Source organism: Nannospalax galili, unplaced genomic scaffold, assembly GCF_000622305.1.
Source record: "Nannospalax galili isolate Female #2095 unplaced genomic scaffold, S.galili_v1.0 scaffold185, whole genome shotgun sequence".
NCBI classification, from domain to species: domain Eukaryota; kingdom Metazoa; phylum Chordata; class Mammalia; order Rodentia; family Spalacidae; genus Nannospalax; species Nannospalax galili.
The window spans coordinates 1687586-1708189 of record NW_008355474.1 but is presented as its reverse complement, the minus strand read 5'-3'; the positions used below and the strand labels follow the sequence as shown (position 1 = coordinate 1708189).

At 39.5% G+C, this 20604-nt stretch overlaps 1 protein-coding gene and 1 pseudogene across 1 annotated transcript in view; both read left to right on the top strand.

Annotated features, from left to right (window-relative positions):
- Ticrr (TOPBP1 interacting checkpoint and replication regulator) overlaps positions 1 to 20604 on the top strand; it is a 45986-nt gene that overhangs the window by 964 nt on the left and 24418 nt on the right. Inside the window, exons 2-8 of the mRNA XM_008852814.3 lie at positions 4313 to 4592; positions 6622 to 6860; positions 8607 to 8841; positions 11435 to 11564; positions 13505 to 13644; positions 14856 to 15074; positions 18453 to 18604. Coding sequence (XP_008851036.1) covers positions 4313 to 4592; positions 6622 to 6860; positions 8607 to 8841; positions 11435 to 11564; positions 13505 to 13644; positions 14856 to 15074; positions 18453 to 18604 — 1395 coding nt within the window. The remainder of the gene's footprint in view (positions 1 to 4312; positions 4593 to 6621; positions 6861 to 8606; positions 8842 to 11434; positions 11565 to 13504; positions 13645 to 14855; positions 15075 to 18452; positions 18605 to 20604) is intronic.
- LOC115067642 lies at positions 11672 to 11769 on the top strand (annotated as a pseudogene).

The window sequence follows — 20604 nt, the reverse complement described above, 5'->3', positions numbered from 1 at the left end:
CGTATATTCCAGTCAATGGAAACCCATTCTAAGCTAGTCCACAGATCCTGACTTCTTGCCCTGTCCCATGCTGCTCGGTCGGCATGTACCTCTAGACCCCTTCTAAGCCAGAGGAAACCTGTCTCAACGTAAGGCCTTGCCCAAATGACAACTAGAGGAGTCAGCCTCTGAATTGCCGTGCCAGTCACTTTCCATCTATTCTAAAAATACTTAAATGATGGTCCATGGGAGGCTGAGGCAGGAGGATTGCCACCAGTTCAGAGCCAGGCTGGGCTGCCTAGTGAATAGCAAGCTAGCTAGGACTTCATAGCAAGATCTTGTCTCAAAAAACCTAACCAAAACAAAAATCTCAAAATATTTGCTGATGAAATGAATCACTTCTTACAAACTTAGTCTTAAATTGCTAATTAAGCCCCTTGCTCCTGTAAGTACTGTGATAAATGTATGTACACACATTCATTATATATATGGATACTTTGTTAGTTTTTTAAACAAATTAGTGCAGCCCAGATTGTAGCCCAGACTGACCTGGAACTCTGTATTGGAGGATGACCTGGAACTCCTGATCTTCTGCTTCCATGTTACATTAATATGTGTGTGTTTAATTTTTTAAAATATTTTTATTTTATGTGTATGCATGTATTGCCTGCATGTTAGGGAAGTGTGCCTGTGTCATGCAATGCCTGTGAAGGACAGAAGAGGCTATCCGATCCCCTGGAACTGGAGTTATGGACAGTTGTTAGCTGCCATGTAGGTGCTGGGATTTGAACCCAGGTCTTCTTCAAGAACAGCCAGTGTTCTTAACCACTGAGTCATCTCTTCAGCCCCATGTGTGTTTTTTAGTCAAATATTTATTTTTTTTTACCTTTATAAGAGGTATTGTCCTCATATTACGCCATTTAGTTTACAGATATTCATTGATAAATGGCTGCATTGAGCACATACCCTGTTTAGCTGCTATAGATGAGGCAAAAATAGATTTTACTTTTTAGTGTGGAAGATGTGTTAAACAGATGAGCATATAAGTGATAGGATTTCAAATCGTACTCTGAAGAAAAAAGCTGAGGGAGAGGAGGGGAAGGCAAGTGGCTACTGTAGATAAGGATGGTAGTCAGGGAGGGTCTTCTGAGCAGAGAATTGATGTGAAGGAGGAAGAATGTGAAGGCTGGGAAAGAACATTCCAGACAATAGAGAAGACCAGGCCTAGGGATGTGAGCTAGGAATGAGCTTAGTTTTACAAACCCAAAGGCTGGGAACACTGAGCCCTGATAAGGGAAAGAAGTGGCCAATCTATACATCTATACATTGATTTTGTTTTAATCAATGAGGTTTTAGAAGGTGATTTAAACAGGTGAAAGATGTTTCCAATGAGTAGAAATACATATCACTATACTACAAGTGGGCTAAATTGCAAGATTACAGATGGGAAATCAACAGGTGTTTAAAACCAATAATGTTAAGATTTCAAATGGGGCGGTGGATCTGGGAGGAGTTAGGAACATTTGGGAGCATTTGTGATGTGAAGGCAGGAAGATGAGAAGTTTAGGGGCATCCTGGGCTACAGAGTGAGTTTAAGGCCAGCCTGAGCTACATGAGACCCTGAATCAAAACAAAAGAATTCCAAGTTGCTTTCACAAAGAAGTCTCAAAAGACTTGAGGAATTCAAAATAAGGCAGCTATAGTTTGTCAAAGAGGATAAACGAAAAGACAAAAAGTAGTTAAGGAGATGAACAGTTGATGGGGAGAATGGAATCTTTTTTTATAACTTGGAGTATATGAGTGATTGCCTACATGTATGTATATGCATTGTGTGCCTGAGGAAGCCAAAAGAAGGTGCCAGATCCTTTGAAACTCTGGAAAGAGATGGTTGTAAGTTGCTGTGTGGGTGCTGGGAACTGAACCCGGGTCCTCTGCAACAGCATTAAATACTCTTTTTTTTTTTTTGAGACAGGGTCTCCCTGTAGTCCCAGCTGGCCTGGAACTCACTATGTAGACCAGGCTGGGCTTGAACTCCCAGAGATCCACCGGCCTCTGCCTCCCAAGTGCTTGAATTAAAGGTGTACGCCACCATGCCCTGCAGCATTAAGCACTCTTAACTGCTGAGTCATCTCTCTAGCCCTGGAAAATGGAATCTTAAAAATTAACTTTTTTTCCAAGATGCTTTTCCTATTTTTTAAAAAATCCAGTGGGGGCTGGATAGATGGCTCAGCAGTTGGGAGCAGTGACTGCTCTTGCGGAGGCCCGTCCTTAACTCCAGTTCCCTCTTCTGACCTCCGAAGCATTGCACGACAGGATGCAGGCAATACACTCATACACATAAAATAAAAATTAAAAAAAAAAATCCAGAGTGGATGAAAAAGAATAATCAATCATCATCATCAAGGATATAGGTACCAGATACAGACCAAACAAGAAGGTAGAATTAAAGTTTGTTAAGTGAAAAAAATTAAGTGTTATGGGGCTGGAGAGATGGCTCAGAAGTTAAGAGCATTGGCTGCTCTTGAAGAGGAGCCAGGTTCGATTCCCAGCACCCACATGGTGGCTAACAAACATCCTAACTCCAGTTCCAGGGGATCTAATACCATCTTCTGATTTCTGAGGGCATTGTACAGTACGGGTGCAGTAAAAATTAAAAGAAACCAAGCGTGAGACACAGAGTATAATGAAAGTGCTTGACTTGAGGTAATTGATATCAAATCCTATCAAAGATTTCAAATTGTATTATGTCAACTACTGACTATAAATAAGTCTTAGCAGATGGGTCTTGGAGATTCCTTTCGTATTTTTCTGGAGCAGCATTAAAATAACTAGGCTGTCATGAGACTTGAAAGATCCCTTCAAGGTCACAGGTTTTCTCTGAGACTTTCCTTTTCAAATTTACCGTTTCCTCTTCTTACAGGAAGTATCTTTAAACTCTCCTGAAAATTTTTTTTTTCTGCTGAAGCTCTGTCTTTTCCCAACTTGGAACCCTCAGCTTAACTACCCCTGGAAGCAAAAGGGAGACTTACGCAGGCTCCAGTCTTGGTGGGCTCACAGGCAGGAAGAACTGAGAGAAACAGAACCTGGAATCAGATGGGAAGCAGAGAGATCAGAGCACTCAAGTCATGCCCAAATATGGGATGGAGTGGATGAGAGACTCCTGACATATATTCTGCTTTATTCAGCAGATTTGCAACATACCTGCTAGGTATCCTAGGGGCTAATTTACTGTTAGGGAACCAGATAGATGTAGTCTCTGTGCTCTTGGAGTTTATGGCCCTCTGAACATTTACAGACCCTCAGATTTGAAGCTGCTGCTAGGACATGTCTGCTACCTTATATGCATAAAAGTAGAAAAATATAATTTTCAAAAATTATTTTCATATGTCACATTTTTTGTTTTGTTTTTGTTTTTGATACAGGGATTCCTTGTAGCACCAGTTGGCCTGGAACTCTATGTAGACCAGGCTGGCCTCCATTGCACAGAGTCCATCTGCCTTTGCCTCTAGAATGCTGGGATTAGAGGCATGTGCCACCATAGATGGATCTTTTTTTTTTTTAGATTTTATGTGTACAAGTGTATTGTGTGCATGTTTATGCATGCACCCATGTCATGCAATGCTGTGGAGGTCAGAAGAGGACTTTGGATTCCCCTGGAACTGGAGTTAAGGATGGTTTATAGCCACCATGTGGGTGCTGGGAATCAAACCTGGGTCCTCTATAAGAGCAGTCAGTGCTCTTAACCACTGAGCTATCTCTCCAGCCCCTGGATCATTCTTTTTGATGAGACCCTGTGTCAAAATGAAATATAGTAAAAAGGGCTGGGACTGTAGCTTTTAAGTGAATTTTTGTGCCTACAAGACAAGTACTGTCATCTCCCTACTACTATAAATATTTTTCTTAATTATTTTTTTTTTATGTGTATGAGTGTTTTGCCTGCATGTATGTAAGTGTACCATGTGTTGAATGCCCATGGAGGCCAGAAGAGAGTGTCAGATTCCCTGGAACTGGAGTTACAGATGGATGTTAGCCACCATGTGGGTACTGGGTACTAAACCCAGGTCTTCTGCAAGTGAAGTCAGTTAACTACTGAGCCATCTTTCCAGCCTCAAATAAATGTTTTCTTGAAGGCACATTACGTGGTAATTGTGTTCATGAACTATATAGTAATAGATACTAGTCATTATTTGTGCATGTTTTGACAAATTTATTGATTATGTAATTTGATCCTTTAATGTTGATACCAGCTTTTTCCTGATTTTTCTCTGGTTTATTCCTAAGTGCCTAATTTGCAAACTTACTAACTCAAGTTTCTTTGTCATATTTATTTTAGTTATGGGAATCCCCAGACCACATTGGTTATTGGACAGTTTGTGAACTGCTCCACCATGGAGGAGGCACTGTCTTGCCATCAGAAACTTGGAGCCAGGGTTTTATTAAAGCTGGGGAAACAATGCTGGGGGGTGAAGGCAAACTGTCCTGCAAACCTTGCCTCTCCCCATGGATTTCAGCTCTGCCAACTGATGCCACTTTAAACTGTTTACTCTATAATTCTCTTGAGTATGAAGCCTCATTTCCACAGATGGAAGGAACATTATTTCTTCCTGTTAAAGGTAAGCAAATAACTTTACAAAAATCTTAGTTACATTTTTTAGTTCAAGGCAGGTCCAGGTCCATGCTTTGAATTTCTTTGGCATTTCCTATAGCCTGGATACTCAGTTAATGTTTGTAATTGAAGGAATTGAAAAATGCATAAGCAAAATCAGAGATATCACAGGAAGGATTGAACTTCTTTGGTTTTTTTTCAAAATTTATTTTTGTGTATGAGTGTATTGCCTACATGTGTGTAAGTGCACTCATGTTGTGCAATATCTGCAGAGGAGAGAAGACAGTGTCAGATCTCCCAGAACTGGAGTTAGGATGTTTGTTACCTGACATGTGGGTGCTGGGAATCAAACCTGGGTCCTCTGCAAGAGCAATCAATGCTCTTAACCGCTAGCCATCTCTCCAGCCCCAGGATTGAACTTGTAATACAATTGCTGATGCATGTGTGAGAAAACAAGTGAATGATTATAAAGTATTTTCTGGCTGTCCTGAAAGAATAATATTGTTCAGATGCATAAGCATATGGATATTAAGATTTCTTTGTCTCATAGAAGAAATTGATAAATTAGAGAACGATAAAACTGTTTGGCTGAAAAATAAATTACAGAGCCCCTGAATGATGCTTGTTATCAGGAAAAGCCACCATCTTCACATATTTGCTTCCCATTTAATTTGCTACATGGTGAATCTTGTTTCTGAATACATTATGCACTCATACAAAAAATACTGCATAGAAATATGTGCATTAGACTATATTATAATTATGTACAGCCTTAAAGATTTTTTGTTTTTAGGTTTTTAAAAATAAACCAGGCATGGTGGTGCATGCCTTTAGTCCTAGCACTCAGGAGGCAGAGGCAAGCAGATCTCTGTGAGTTCGAGGCCAGCCTGGTCTACATAGCGAGTTCCAGGCCAGCTGGGGCTATAGGGAGACTCTGTCTCAAAAAGACGAAAAAATAAAAATAAAAGTTTTTAAAATCTTTATTATTTTTATTTTATGTGTATGAGTGTATTGCCTATATGTATGTAAGTGCACCCATGTTATGCAGTGCCCAAGGAGATCAGAAGAGGACGTTGAATTCCCCTAGAACTGGAGTTACAGTTGGTTGTTAGCTACCATGTGGGTGTCAGGAATTGAACCCAGGTCCTCTGCAAGAGCAGCCAGTACACTTAACTACTGAGCCATCTCTAACGCGTTTTAAGTTTTTTGAGACAAGGTTTCATATAACCCAGGCTATCCTCAAGCTTGCTATGTAGCTGAGTCTGGGCTTGAACTTCTGAGATGGGATTATAGATGTATGATCCCACAGTTAGCCAGTTTAAGGCATTCTAAAGAATACTTTTGTTTCAGTAATTTACCGTTTAGTCTTTAGAATTTAACCTTCTTATAAGACGTAAGTCTTTTATGGGGGAGTCTCTTTTTTTTTCCCTGGTGCCAGGAGAGTTGAACACAGGGCCTGCATGCTAGATAAGCATTCTATCACTGAACCATACCCTGAGCTTACCAAACTAAATGTTTTTCATTTTTGTTCTCTGGTATTTTCTGAAATAGGACCTTGAGCTGTAACTTAATTGGCCTCCTGGAACTATCCATCCTTCCACCTTAACCTCCTGAGTGCTGGGACTGCAGACATGTACCACCATATCCAGCAAGGAGTGTTATTTCTTTTAAGTAGTACTATTTGAGTGTGTGTGTGTGTGTGTGTGCGTTTGTTTGAGATGGGGTCTCTCACTACATAGCCCTGGTAGAACTGAAACTTGCTATGTAGACCAGGCTGGCTTTAAACTCAGAGAGATCCTGCATCTGCCTCCCCAGAAGTTCTGATACCAATCCATTTGTATACCGCTTTCTCTATAGAGCCTAATGAACTTGCTCTGATAGCTTGCAGTCAATAGACTAAGGGTCAAAATGTGAATTGAGTGACAATACCCATTAATTACCTCAACTGGAAATCTGATTCTTTTCATTCTCCCTATGAAATTCTTTTTAGAAACTGTTTCATGTATTAGAATGTTAATGTTCTTTATTTCTAACAGGCAAAGAGATTCAAGAAACATGGACAGTTTCCTTAGAGCCTTTAGCCATGCATCAGAGACATTTTCAGAAACCAGTTAGAATTTTTCTAAAAGGTTCAGTGGCCCAGTGGTCTCTCCCAATGAGCGACATTTTAGGCACTGACAATTGGAAGCTACAAAGTCCAGAAGAGCACAAATCAACTCAGAGACTGTTATTTCAGGAGCTGGTAAGCAAGCTGACTGCTGAAGAGTTACATCTGGTAAGTGTCTTCCACATGCTAGTGATTGTTGTCTAATAGCATACTGCTGATAAGAGATAAGCATGTCTGTAAAATGCCAAGATGCCAAGGATTGCCTTACCTACTATAATCTTAGTACAACTGGTGGTGTTTTTACAGATAATATTCTCTGTATCTTAGCATCATGAAAAGAATGTTCATTAATAAAGAAGAGATTTGTAAAATTGCATGCACCTTGAATCCAATTAGGTTAAATTCCCTCCCTCCTTCCCTCCCTCCCTCCCTCCCTCCCTTCCTTCCTTCCTTTTTTGAGACAGGGTCTCCCTGTAGCCCCAGCTAGCCTGGAACTCGCTATGTAGACCAGGCTGGCTTTGAACTCACAGAGATCAGCTGGGGCTAAAGGCATGCTCCACCATGCCTGGCTAGGTTAAATACTTTGAATATACATAGGAGAAAAGATAGTTGGCCTATTTGAATGGTTATATTGGACTGTGATAGGTGATAGGTGATTTCTTAATTGTTAAATATTCTAGTATATACTTTGATTTTAATATATTTAAGAAAAAGTTACATTATAAAATTAAATATAATAGAGTAGCTACTCAACTTAGTAATGTCTTCTGAAAAGGAGCACAAATGCACCCAGATTTGATTTTAAAATGATGGCTATTTTTTAGTTACCAGCAAACACGTTCTTTACTTTTCTTTGCCATTGTAATCTCAGGGAGCATCTTTTTTTTTTGGCCTTTTTTGAGACAGAGTCTCCCTGTAACCCCAGCTAGCTTAGAACTCACTATGTAGGCCAGGCTGGCCTCCATCTCTCAGTGATCCACCTGCCTCTGCCTCCCAAGTGCCGGAGTTAAAGGCATACATCACCATGTCTGGCACAGGAAGCATCTTTATTCTGAATCCTCTGGTGAAAGATTTTAGAGAATGATTCTAGATTTTGTCTCTAAACAGATGCTGTTCTTTAAGTTGCATGCGCCAATGAAAAGAGCACTACATTGCATTAATAACATCATAAAACCTTGATTATATGAATAATATGAGTAGACAAAGTTGGGGAGTCAGGCCACCTTGAGATTGGGTCTCAGGTCTGCTACCTGTTCTGGATAAATCCCTTATGTGATAGTATTTCCCCACAATCAAGTACATGGGTTTTGATATATCTAGCTTCCTGCACTAACAAGGTGACCTTAAACAGGTTCCTTTTTTCTCACCCTCAGTCCTTCCTCTATAAAATGGAAAAAATGATCTTCTTTTTGAGACAGGGTCTCCCTGTAGCCACAGCTGGCCTGGAGGTCACTATGTAGACCAGGTTGGTCCCAATCTCACAGAGCTCCACCTGCTTCCTGAGTGCTGGAATTCAAGGTGTGTGCCTCCACACCCAGCAACAATGATCATTTGTAAAGATTCAGTGAATACATAGTATGTAGCTATGCTTGCTTCAGCTGCACATATACTAAAATTGGAAGTAGAAGCACTTGGATCTTTGTTCCTTTTCCCAGTTGAAGAAGACTCCCTTTTCTGTCTTTCATTACTAAAGTAAAAGAAAATGAAATAAATAAAATCAGAAAGATGCTGAGACAGTAAGTGAATAGCAAATATTAACCGGTAAAGTTTTTCTTATAAATTGAAGCTTTAGTACTATGTAATTAGTAAAAATTCCCTACTGCTACTAATAGCCAACTATTCAATCTTTCATTAGGCTACATTTTTTATGCATATTGACAACAATAATCTCAACTAATTAACATGGTTTTGTAGGTTGCCAGTGTGGACCCTGGTGAAGGCTGGCCCCCCATCACTGGAGTTATTTCCCCACTCTCTGCCAATGCTATGATTCTCACTGTATTCCGAGCCAAGGAGGCTGAATTTCAAAGACATTTTCTCCAGACAGTTGGGGCTGAAGGCCCCCAGGAAACAGCTTCCCTTTTCTCAGATGTTGTAGATAGTGTACTTAATCAGGTTCATAATTCATTTGAAGATCCTGCTGCTTCTGGTAAGCTTTTTAGACAGTAATTAACAGTGCTGGGTGGTTTGTACTCTTTTCCAGTATCATAACTTTTTTTAATCATGCATTTAGTAGAGCCCCAGGATGTTGTAAGACAGATAAAAGCAAGCTATAGAATTTCAGGCAGTTTAAATCACTATTCTTAGAGATCTGAAGTACTTCTGAGGAGGTTGAAGGCCCTATGAACAATTTGAAATCAGTCATAAGATGAAGCCTGGCCCTTTTAATATATTTAATGAAAACTGCATATAAATGTATGTATGTATATATGTAGATGGATATAGATATAAGACAAAAAAAGTAGACGGGAAGAGGGTCAAAGGGGAGAGACATGGGTAGCAACAGTGTAATGGGAAAGAAAGACAAAATATCCCATATTTCTCTCATGTGAAATCTGCTTTTCTGTATACATACATGTATATGCATATGTATGACATGGAAGCAGAAGAACTATTTGAGGGTGGGAAGGGGACCAGCAGGAGGAAGAGAGTGGGGGACAAATAGGGGGGGTAGGAGCAGGCACAATGATCAATGTATGAAAATTTCATAATGGAAAACTTAAAAATAGAAAAAATACAATGAAACCATTTTGTGTGTTTAAGAAATTAATTTTAGAACTTAAAATAAGCTGAGTATGAAGGTGCATGCCTTTAATCCCAGCACTTAGGGGGCAGTCAGGTGGATCTCTGTGAGACTGAGACCAGCCTAGTATACATAAACAGTTCCAGGCCAGCTGGGGCTACAAGGAGACCCTGTCTCAAAAAAAACAAAACAAAACAAAATCTAAAACCAAAATCTTAAAAATCAAGACTGTGTAAAACTAGTGATTCTGTCTATTTTGCATGTGGTCCTGGCACTTGAACACAGGTTGTGAAGTTTGAGGACAAGTACTTTTAACTTGCTGAGCCATCTTGATGGCCCCAAATTATTCTTTGAAACAAAAAAACCCTCAGGACCAGTGAGATGGCTGAGAGGGTAAAGGTGCTTGCTGTCAAGCCTGAGGACCCGAGTTCTATCTTGAGAACCCAGATAAACTAGAGAACCAACTTAGTAAAGTTTTCTTCTGACTTCCACATTTGCATTGTGGCACACAGGTCATGCAACAACAACAGAAAAAACAAGGTACATTAAATTCATAATAAGAAAACTCCATAATATACTTTATCCTTTAACCAAAAGGTGACGATGGTTTAATGGTAGTGAGAAGAAGGACTGAGTCTGTGGTATTATACAGATAAGAGTGAATGACAAGGAAAAGCATGTGGCCAAACAGGGAAGAGTGTGGGTTGAAAGAGTGTGGTGGGTGGTGCTGAGGTCTTCTGGCTGGTTGTGTTAGTCCACTTCAGATTCAGCTGTTGCTACTTGGTAATGTAAAGTATTATCATATTAGTAATAATCACATGTTAATCAAAATATATAATGTTTTATATTTATGTCATTGTCTTATTTGCCAATCATGGGAGCTGTTTGTATTACAGAATATTTGTATTGCAGTGGAACAGACCATAACTTAATTGTTTATAAAGTTCTAGATTGAAAACTGTATTTTAGAATACTGTAAAACAGCATTCTGAGTATTGTACCAGTGTTCCATGCTCCAGCCTGCCTCACATTTCCTTGGAAAGTACAAATCAGCGTGATAACTTACTGTCCAGGCTCCCCACCACACTCTTATCCAAGTGAGGACCTAAGTTTTTGCTAGTGTTCCAACCACCTGCTCTAACCGGCTTGTTTTGAGAGAGCCTCCCTTTCTATCATACAGTGCCATGTCTTATCATTTCAAATGTACTTCCTTGATGTAGATCTGCAGTTTTAGGTTGCTCTTTTTTTTTTTAAATATTTTATTCATTATTTTTATTTTATGTGTATGTGTGTATTGCCTATATGTAGGTAAGTGCACCCGTGTCATGCAATGCCCACAGAGGACAGAAGAGGCTGTCAGATCCCCTAGAACTGGAGTTATGGACAGTTGTTAGCTGCCATGTGGGTGCTGGAATTTGAACCGGGTTTTCTGCAAGAACAGCCAGTGTTCTTAACTGCTGAGCCATCTCTCCAACCCTTAGGCTGCTCTTATATTACTGCATTATTTATTCTTGTCTTAAAAGCCACTTTTTTAAAAGGGAGTAAATTTTTTTTTTCTTTTTTTCGGTCTTTTTTGAGACAGGGTCTCCCCTATAGCCACAGTTGGGCTAGATTAGCTATGGAGGCCACAGAGATCCTTCTGCCTCTGCCTCTGCCTCCTGAGTCTTGGGATTAAAGGCATGCACCACCATGTCCAGCTAAAAGGGAGTAAATTTCTAAGAATAGAAAAATAGCATAATTTTAAACATATGTAGAATAATATTTCAGAAATAAGATGAAGGGGATTGTTGCAAGTAAGAATGAATTTTTCAAATTGTGTTTTCATTTTTCATAGACAAGATAGACCTGTAGACGATGGTGAGGCAGAAGAGCAGATACTGTTACTGATGAACATTTGTATGTCCTTTGAAGGGAGGAGTCAGTCCAGGGGAAGAGCAAGGACTTGGAATCTCTGCTTTGGTTCTGATGCCTCCTTTCTTCTGTCCCTGTGTTCCTTTAGTTCTCCCTGTTCCAGAGTGGGCCCAGCAGGAGCTTAAATGTACTATCCCCTGGAGTTCGGCTATTGTGGAAAAGTGGTTTCCTTTCTCTAACATCAGTGGCACCAGTTCAAACTTGATGGAATCATTTTGGTAAAGCAATTTTTTATATATCTCTGTATAATGATTATTAAAATCAGTTCTCAAATATCTGGATGTGGTTTAGAAATTTCCAGTAAAAAAAGTTTGTCAAATTGGGCTTGCTTCAGCAGTATATATACTAAAATGGGAACAATAAAGAGATTAGCATGTCCCTTGGTTAAGGATGACACAGATTCACGAAGTGTTCCTTTTTTTTTTTCTTTTTTTGGTCTTTTTGAGACAGGGTCTCTGTAGCCCCAGCTGCCCTGGAACTCACTATGTAGACCAGGCTGGTCGTGAACTCACAGAGATCCGCCTGCCTCTGCCTCCCGAGTGCTGGGATTAAAGACGTTTTGCACCACACCAGGCATGTTCCTTATTTTTAAAAATTTTAGAAAAAAAATAAAATAGAGATTAAACACTCCCATATATATAATATGGGAATCAGAAAACATTTAGGACTAAGTATTAGAAAACATTTAGAACTAAGTAATGAAAGTAGAAAATAAGCAAACTTGGGTTGGTGAGTTGGCTCTGCAAGTAAAGCTACTTGTCACCATACCTGAGACTTGAGTTTGATCCCTGGAACCCATATGGAGGAAGAAGAGGATTGACTCCAGAACGTTGTCTTCTGACTGCCACAAGCACACTGTAGCACATGAGTGTGTGTGTGTGTATACACATATAAACAAGTAAATAAATAATAAATGTAATGGAAAAAAAATGGCAAACTTGTGTAATACAGGTTAATTTATACTGAAGGGAATATTTATAGACTTCACTGGTTATTTCTGTAAAGAAAAGTTAAAAACTAGCTAAGAATCCAACACAAGAAAGGAAAAAGAGGCATGAAGGTACTTTCTTATAATCAATCCCTTGGGAAGATGGAGTTTGAAGACCAGCATGGACTGCCTAGCAGGACTTGTCTCAAAAAAGAAAAATAGTTGGGGCTGGAGAGATGGCTCAGTGGTTAAGAACACTGGCTGCTTTGCAGAGAACCTAGGTACAGTTCCCAATACCCACATAGTGGCTAACTACCATCTGTAAACACAGTTCCAGGGAATCTGATGCCCTGTTCTAACCTCTGCTGTCATTGCATACATGGGAGCACTTACATGCAGACAAAACCCTCATACACATAAAAATAAGTCAGCAACAACAAAAAATTGAAATTAAAAAGAGAAAGAATTGAAACCTCCTTACCCAAACATAGGAAGGCAGTAATAAGAATATGAATTACATGGAAAATAAATAATGGTGATCAACAGAGACTAAACATGGCTCTTTGAAAAGTCAAGTTAGGTGCCAGTAAGATGGATCAGTGGATTAAAGGTGATTGCCACAGAGACCTGATAACCTGAATTTGATCCCTAGAATCTGCGTAAAGGAGGAAAGAGAGAAATGTCTCCACAAAGTTGTCCTCTGACCTCTATACAAGTATCATGGTGCACATGCCCAGGCACACATCTCTCTCTCTCTCTCTCTCTCTCTCTCTCTCTCACACACACACACACACACACACACAAATGTGCCTGTTGAGTAGGAACAGTTGTAAAAGGTGAAATTGTGTGATACAATTTATATAAAATTTGCAACATAAAATAGAAATTTATTTGTGTGTGTGCGTGCATGTGTGTATCTATGCATAAGATACAAACACCTTTAGAAATACCTGTAGGGAGCATGGATCAGAAAAGATGGAGTGGGGCTTTAACTGTGTCTGTACTGCTTAATTTCTTTGAACATCTGAAGCAACTGTGACAATTAACAAGGTTTTAATCTTGTTCCTAACTACATGCTTATCTATATTATAGTCTGTGATGACATCTTATAGGGGCATCTTTAGTTTTTAAGAGGATTATGAATTTTTTGCTGCTGTTTTCTTTGTTTTTGTTTTTAAAGCATTTGGGAAATGAGAATTTGGCTTTATACTATACATCTTGTATTTATAGGTTACTACAGGCTGCCTCACCTAATAAGGAAGAGTCCTCCAAAACTGAAAGTGAATTAACACGTTGTCTCTCTGACCTCTACCAGAGAAAGTCCCATGAAGACTCTGGCATAGCTCATCAAGAAGGCAGCCGAAAGAAACGTATGTACATGAAAAGGCTGTTTTTTGTTTCTTTTTTTTGGTCTTTTTGAGACAGGGTCTCCCTGTAGCTCCAGCTGTCCTAGAACTCAGTATGTAGACCAGGCTGGCCTCGAACTCTCAGAGCTCTGCCTGCCTCTGCCTCCCAAGTGGTGGGATTAAAGGCGTGTGCCACCATGACCTTATTTACTTATTTTTAAAAATATTTCATCTATTATTATTTTTTTAAATTTTATTTAGTATGTTTATTTTATGTGTGTGTGTGCACTGCCTGCATGTAGGTAAGTGCACCCATGTCGTGCAATGCCTGAGGAGGTCAGAAGAGGCTGTTGGATCCCCTGGGACTGGAGTTATGGACAGTTGTTAACTGCCATGTGGGTGCTGGGATTCGAACTGGGGTCTTCTGCAAGAACAACTAGTGTTCTTAACTGCTGAGCCATCTCTCCAGCCCCCCTTCATCTATTATTTTTATGTGTATGAGTATATTGCCTACATATATGTAAGTGCACTCATGTTGTACAGTGCCTGTGGAGGTCAGAAGAGGGCATTGGATCCCCTAGAACCAGAGTTATAGATGGCTGTTAGCCGCCAAGTGAGTGTTAGAAATCAAACCTCTGCAAGAGCAGCCAGTGCTCTTACCCACTGAGCCATCTCTCCCGCCCCATCTTTGCCGTTTTAATTATTCTACTTTACTCATGTTGTTAAACAAGTAGGTTGATTTCAGTTTTTATCATTATAAATAATACTACAACATGTGTCATACATGTACTCTTAAAAGATTTCTGTGGCAACAGTTTCCAAGAGTAAATTACTGTGTTAATGAGTTTGAAGATTGTCTCCTGTTGCAGATTAATAAATTGTATTTCAGAAAAAGCATACATTTGCCTAGCATGAACGAGTTCTGGGATCTATCCCTAGCACTGCAAAATAAAAGTCTCATTACCTCTGTGGCTGCTGGGTAACACCAAAATGGGTGTTTTGGTATTTGCTTTCTGTGAAGATCACTGAGATGTTTAGTTTCTGAATTTCAGTTAGATGGAGCCTATTGACCCTGTATTGTAGGTAGAAGCAAATGAAAGCACTACCTGATTAACATAATTTCTGAAGGGATTTACATACTTCATTTCAGTATCTTTCATAGTATTTGAAGTAATATAGTTTAGATTCCACAGACATCAAAGTTGACTTTTCTTCCCATGTTGACATTTTGGTAGGTGGTGTCCCTTGTACTCCAGTGAGACAGAAGATGAATACCATGTCCCGTTCCTTAAAGATGCTGAATGTGGCAAGGCTAAATGTAAAGGCTCAGAAGTTACATCCAGATGGTAGTCCAGATGTGGCTGTGGAGAAAGGGCTCCAAAAGTCAATTGGTGGAAGAATAGCAGATAAATTGGAAGACAGAGGAAGAACATTAAGAAGTTCTAAACTTAAAGGTATTCCTTCATTCTAGAACATTTGGTGTCTGTTAATATATGAATGTTTAGAAGATGATGTAGCTCAGTTGATAAGAGTGCTTGCATTCAGGAAAGCCTTGTGTTTGATCCCTGCAGCATCATATAAAACTGAGTATAATAGATAGTACATTCCTTTAATCTCAGCTCTGGGGAGGTGGAGGCAGGATGATCAGAAATTCAGTGTCATTTTCAGCTGCATAATGAATTTGAGGCCAGCTGGGCTGTATGTAACCTTGTACAAATAAATGAAATATAAGGGAGAAGAGAAAACACACACAAACCACCTGAACAGAAGAAATACTCCTAAGAAATACTTAGAGAAGTAAAGACCAGACTAGGATTTGTCCCTATGCATGTGGAGGCCAATGATAGCCTTGGCTGTCATTCTTTAGGAGCCACCACTTTGTTTTTCTTTATTCATTCATTTATTTCGAAAGAGGATCTCATACAGCCAGGCTAGAGTCAAACTTCATATGTAGGGGTTAGAGGTGGCGTAGCAGTGGAAAGCACTGGCTGCTCTTGCAGAGGATCCAGGTTCAGTTCCTAGCGCCCACACGGTGGCTAACAACTTGTCCATAACTCTAGTTCCAAGGGATCCAACACTCCTGTCCTCTGCAGGCATTGCATGGCATGGAGGCACTTACATGTGGGCAATACACTCATACACATAAAATAAAAATAATAAATAAAATATATGTTTTCGAAAAAACTTCCTATGTAGCAGAGGCTACTCTCAATCCTGCCTTCACCTCCTAAGTGCTGGGATTACAGGCATTTGCTGCCATAGTTTTAAAACCTTGGTTTTAGAGATAGTGTCTTTCATTGGCCTGGAGCTTGCTGAATAAGTTGTCTATGCTGGTTAGCTAGTAAACCCAAAGGATCCACCTGTTTCTGTCCTCTCAGTGCTGAGATTATAAGCAGGTTCTACCACACCCAGCTTTTTAAAATATGGATTCCAAGAGATCAAACTTGAGTCCTCATGCTTGTAAAGCAAGCACTGTACCAACTGAGCTATCACCCTAGCCCTCAGATGGTCTTTTTGTTGAGTTTTAAATAATTTTTTAATTTTTGAGTGCACCTGTGTCATGCAATGCTGCAGAGGTCAGAAGAGGGCTTCGGATTCCTCCGGAACTGGAGTTAAGGATGGTTTGTAGCCACCACGTGGGTGCTGGGAATTGAACCTGGGTCCTCTACAAGAGTAGTCAGTGCTCTTAACTGCTGAGCCATTTTTATTTAGTGCATGTGTATGTATGTGTGTGTGCTCATGTGCACCTGTGTGCCATGGTACATGTGTAAGGTCAGAGGACAACTTGCTGGGATTGGTTCTCTGCTTCCATTATGTGGGTCCCAGGGAATCAAACTTGGGTTATCAGGCTTGGCAGCAAGCACCTTTTATGAATTGAGCCACTTCTCTGTTCTTGATGAGTTTTAAGATGTCTTTGTATATTTTGGATAATGAGCCTTTATCAGATATCTTGCAAATATTTTCTCTGAATCTGTGGTTTATCTTTTACTTTCTTGCCAATGTGTTGATAGAACATTAGTATTCCATTTTTGTTCGGTTGGTTTTTTGAAACAAGGTCTCAATGTAAACACAGGCTAGCGTTGAATCTCACTTTGTAGCTGAGACTTGCCTTGAACTCTTGACCCTCTTCCCTCCTAAGTACTAAGATTACAAAGGAGCATCACCACACCTTGCAGATGTATTTAATTTTTAATGAAGTCTACCCTAACAATTATTTCTTTCATGATTATGCTTTTGGTGATGACTGTTTAGTTGTGTTTTTAAAAAGAATCACTTTGCCCAAGACCATCTGGACTTTTCCTTTGTTAACTTCTAGCAATATTAGGCTCTTTTCACATTTGTGACTATGACTCATTTTGAGGGTTTTTTTTTTTTTTTGAAGAATAAAAGGTCTGTGTCTAGACTTAATATTTCACATTTGGATACCTACTTCTAGCACCATTTGTTGAAAGACTATCTTGTATCCATTGTATTACCTTTGATCTTTGTCAGAGGTCAGTTGACTATACTATGGATCTAATTCTGAACTCTATTCTGCTATATTATTACACCTGTTCATTCTTTGTTCTGCTAATACCACACTATATCCTCATTGTAAGTCTTAAAGTTGGATAGTTTTTAGTTTTCTGATTTTGTTTATCTCTCAATATTGAGTTGGTCTTTAGCCTCTCTATATAAACTTTAAAATCAGTTTGCCAGCAAGAGTAACTTGCTAAGATCTTCATTTGATTGCGTTGAAGCTATAGATCACAAGGAAGAACTGAGATCTTGACAGTTTGGAGCCTGTTTATTCACAAACATGGGACACTTCCGTTTATTTGGTTCTTTGATTTCTTTTACAGTTTCATAGTTTTCTTCATGTAAATGTTAAATATTAAATTATTTTATATTTAATTCCTGAGTACTTCATCATTTTGGGGTGTTGAAGTAATTGATAATTTGGTTTTTTTAAAAAATTTTATTTTTCTTTTATGTCTACCAGTGTTTGTTTACATTTATGTATGTGTACCATGTATGTGCAGTGCCCATGGAGGCCAGGAGAGGGCATTGGATTCCTAGGAACTGGTGTTACAGGCTGTTGTGAACCACCAGTGCTGGGAACTGAACCGCTCCATCTTCTGCAAGAGCAGCCAGTGCTCTTAACCATTGAACCATCTTAATGTAGCTTTAGTTTCAATTTCTACTTGTACATTGCTATTACATAAGGAAGGAATAGACTTTTATAGATTAACTTTGTTTCATACAACTTTGTTATAATTCCTCATTAATTCAAAGAGCTTTCTTGTTAATTCAGATTTTTTTTAGGTAGAAAAAATTTGTTCTCTATGAACAAAGACAGTTATTTTATCTTAACCGTAAACTTTTATATATAGTTGCAAAGCCTTAAAATTAATCACTTGTGCCTTGTGTGGTGGTGCACACCTTTAATCCTAGCCCTCAGGAGGCAGAACAGGTAGATCACTCTGAGTTCAAGGCTAGCCTGGTCTACATATTGAGTTCCAGGCCAGCTAGGGCTACAGGGAGACCCTATCTCAAAAATGCCAAAAAAAAAAAAAAATTAATCACCTCTATTCTTTCTCAGTCTTGGCACTATTAACATTTTAGGCCTGATACTCCTTCACTCCTTGTGTGGGCTGTGCTAGACACTGTAAGATGTTTAATATCACCCAGACATCGATATACTTTATGCTAGTAATCACTAGCACCTGTCATGGCAGTCCATACATAGTTAGATTTCTCCTGGAAGGCAAAATTCTCCTAAGTTGGAAAGCCCTTAAATGATACAAAGAGTTAATCTGAATATGATAATCAAAAATGCACCCCCCCCCCAGATTTTAAAACTGAAGAGGAGCTACTATCATACATTCGTGAAAATTATCAAAAGACTGTGGCCTCAGGAGAAATCACATTGTATTCATGTGCTCAGAGTATGGTCTCAACCATTAAGGTGTTCCTAAAGTCAAAAGATACCAAGGAATTGGAGGTAAGAAAGTCCAGATAATATTGTCATCAATGTAGCATGTGGTTGGTGGGTTTGCTATTTGGGAAATTTCCATTATGCCATACATGATTCAGAAATGATGAGTAAAGGAGTGAATATGATTGTAGATTTTGGAAGGTGGATATGGTGAATTGATAGGACAGAAATCAAAGAAATGGGGCAAGTGGACTTCTGAAGGTACTATCATTTGTGCTGTATTTTAGCTGCATGAACCAAACCAATGTTTTTTTTTAACCCTAGCTGCCCTTGATTTTTTATTTTTTTTTTTGGTCTTTTTGACACAGGGTTTCCCTGTATCTGGCCTGGAACTCACTGTATAGACCAGGCTGATCTTGAACTCAGAGATCTGCCTGCCTCTGCCTCCTGAGTGCTGGGATCAAAGGTATGCGCCACCATGCCCGGCTGAATTTCTTTTTTTTTTTTTTTTTTTTTTTTTTTTTTTAATTTAAATGCTAGTGCCTGGTCCTTTCTGGAACTGGATTGACAGAATAATTCCAGATCTCTTAGTGCTGGGACAGGGGCATGTACTAGTTTTTAAAAATGCCCTGCATAGCTCATTCAAAAATACCAACCCTACCCTCCTCCCAAAATGGGCCTTTAGTCCCAGTACTGGGAAGGCAGAGACAGGTGGGTCTCTGTAAGTTTGAGGCTAGCTTGGTACATAGTGAGTTCCAGGCCAGCTGAGGCTACAGGGAGACCCTGTCTCAAAAAAAAAAAAATGCCCTACATAACTTTTAGATCATTCATACATATGAACTCACCAAAAGGCACATGAGTAAGAGAGGCAGGGGGCTGACAGGAAGAACTCCCGGAGCACTGAGTTATATTAGTCAACCTTGGATCTGAGGTCATAATGTATGTTTATGGAAAGCCCCATCATTCACAGCCACTCAAATAGAGCAAGGCCCTGTAGACACTGGGGCAAAATGGACGTAATCAGGAAGCCCCATGCCCTCCTGTTTGATGGTGCTGAATACTCTGCTTTCCAGAGAACCAGACAGAGCAAAGTGGTAGATCAAAAGTGGCTTCAGACAGCAGTGTCCACTCTCTTCACCTCTGTTCTGTTCTTTGGAAGGGGCTGCCAAATTCCAGGATTAGAGGCATGGGGCAGGTGAGCCAGACTCACTTCCCCGAAGTCCTGTCACAACGGTCCAAATGCATCCTACCCTGAGTGTGAAAGCCATGCTACTCCTCCTGAATATTTATATGAAAATTATCCAGGGACGGGAGTCCAAGGCTGAGGTGCTCTTATAGGTAGGAGAAGATGGCTTCCCGAGTTCTTCTGTTGTTTGTTTTATTAGCATGTATTAATTATACATAATAATTCATTTCACTGTCATTTACATACATGCATATAATGTATTTTGATCTTATTCAGTTCCATTACTCTCTCTTATCCCTCCCACTCCTGCTGATCCTTTTTCCCTTCCCATCTAGTCCCCCTTCTACTTTCATGACTTTTTTGATGTCAGTGAGTTTAATCAGGGTTGCTTACAGAAGCATGAATGAAGGCTTGTTTCCAAGAGCATGGGCATGTTACCAATGGCTACACCACAGAAAAAAGTATCTATTCCTCCCTCCCAGCAACTATTAAGGGCCAGTAGAGCCTCAGAGGGGTGGCGCCTCAGGCTTGCTGAGTTCTTACAACACTCCGGCTCATGTAAAGCCTCCTAAGTCTTCTAGGGAGCCTATGGAAAATAGAGATCACCCCTGAGTCACCCCTGCTCTCAGCAAACTTTCCTCATGATTATCTTCTGAGTATCTAAATATGACTTATTTTGGAATCTTAATTTCCTATGTTTTTCTCCTATTAGTCAACTTTATTGTTGTTTTGCCATTCATAAACACCTCTACTAGAGGATATAGGACAGGAAACATAACCTACGAATACACAATATGAAGAAAATATTTAATCTGATTAGTGTTATAAGAAAAAGGGTCTTAAAGTGGTTTTAGATATTAAGATGTTACCAAAGTCCAGA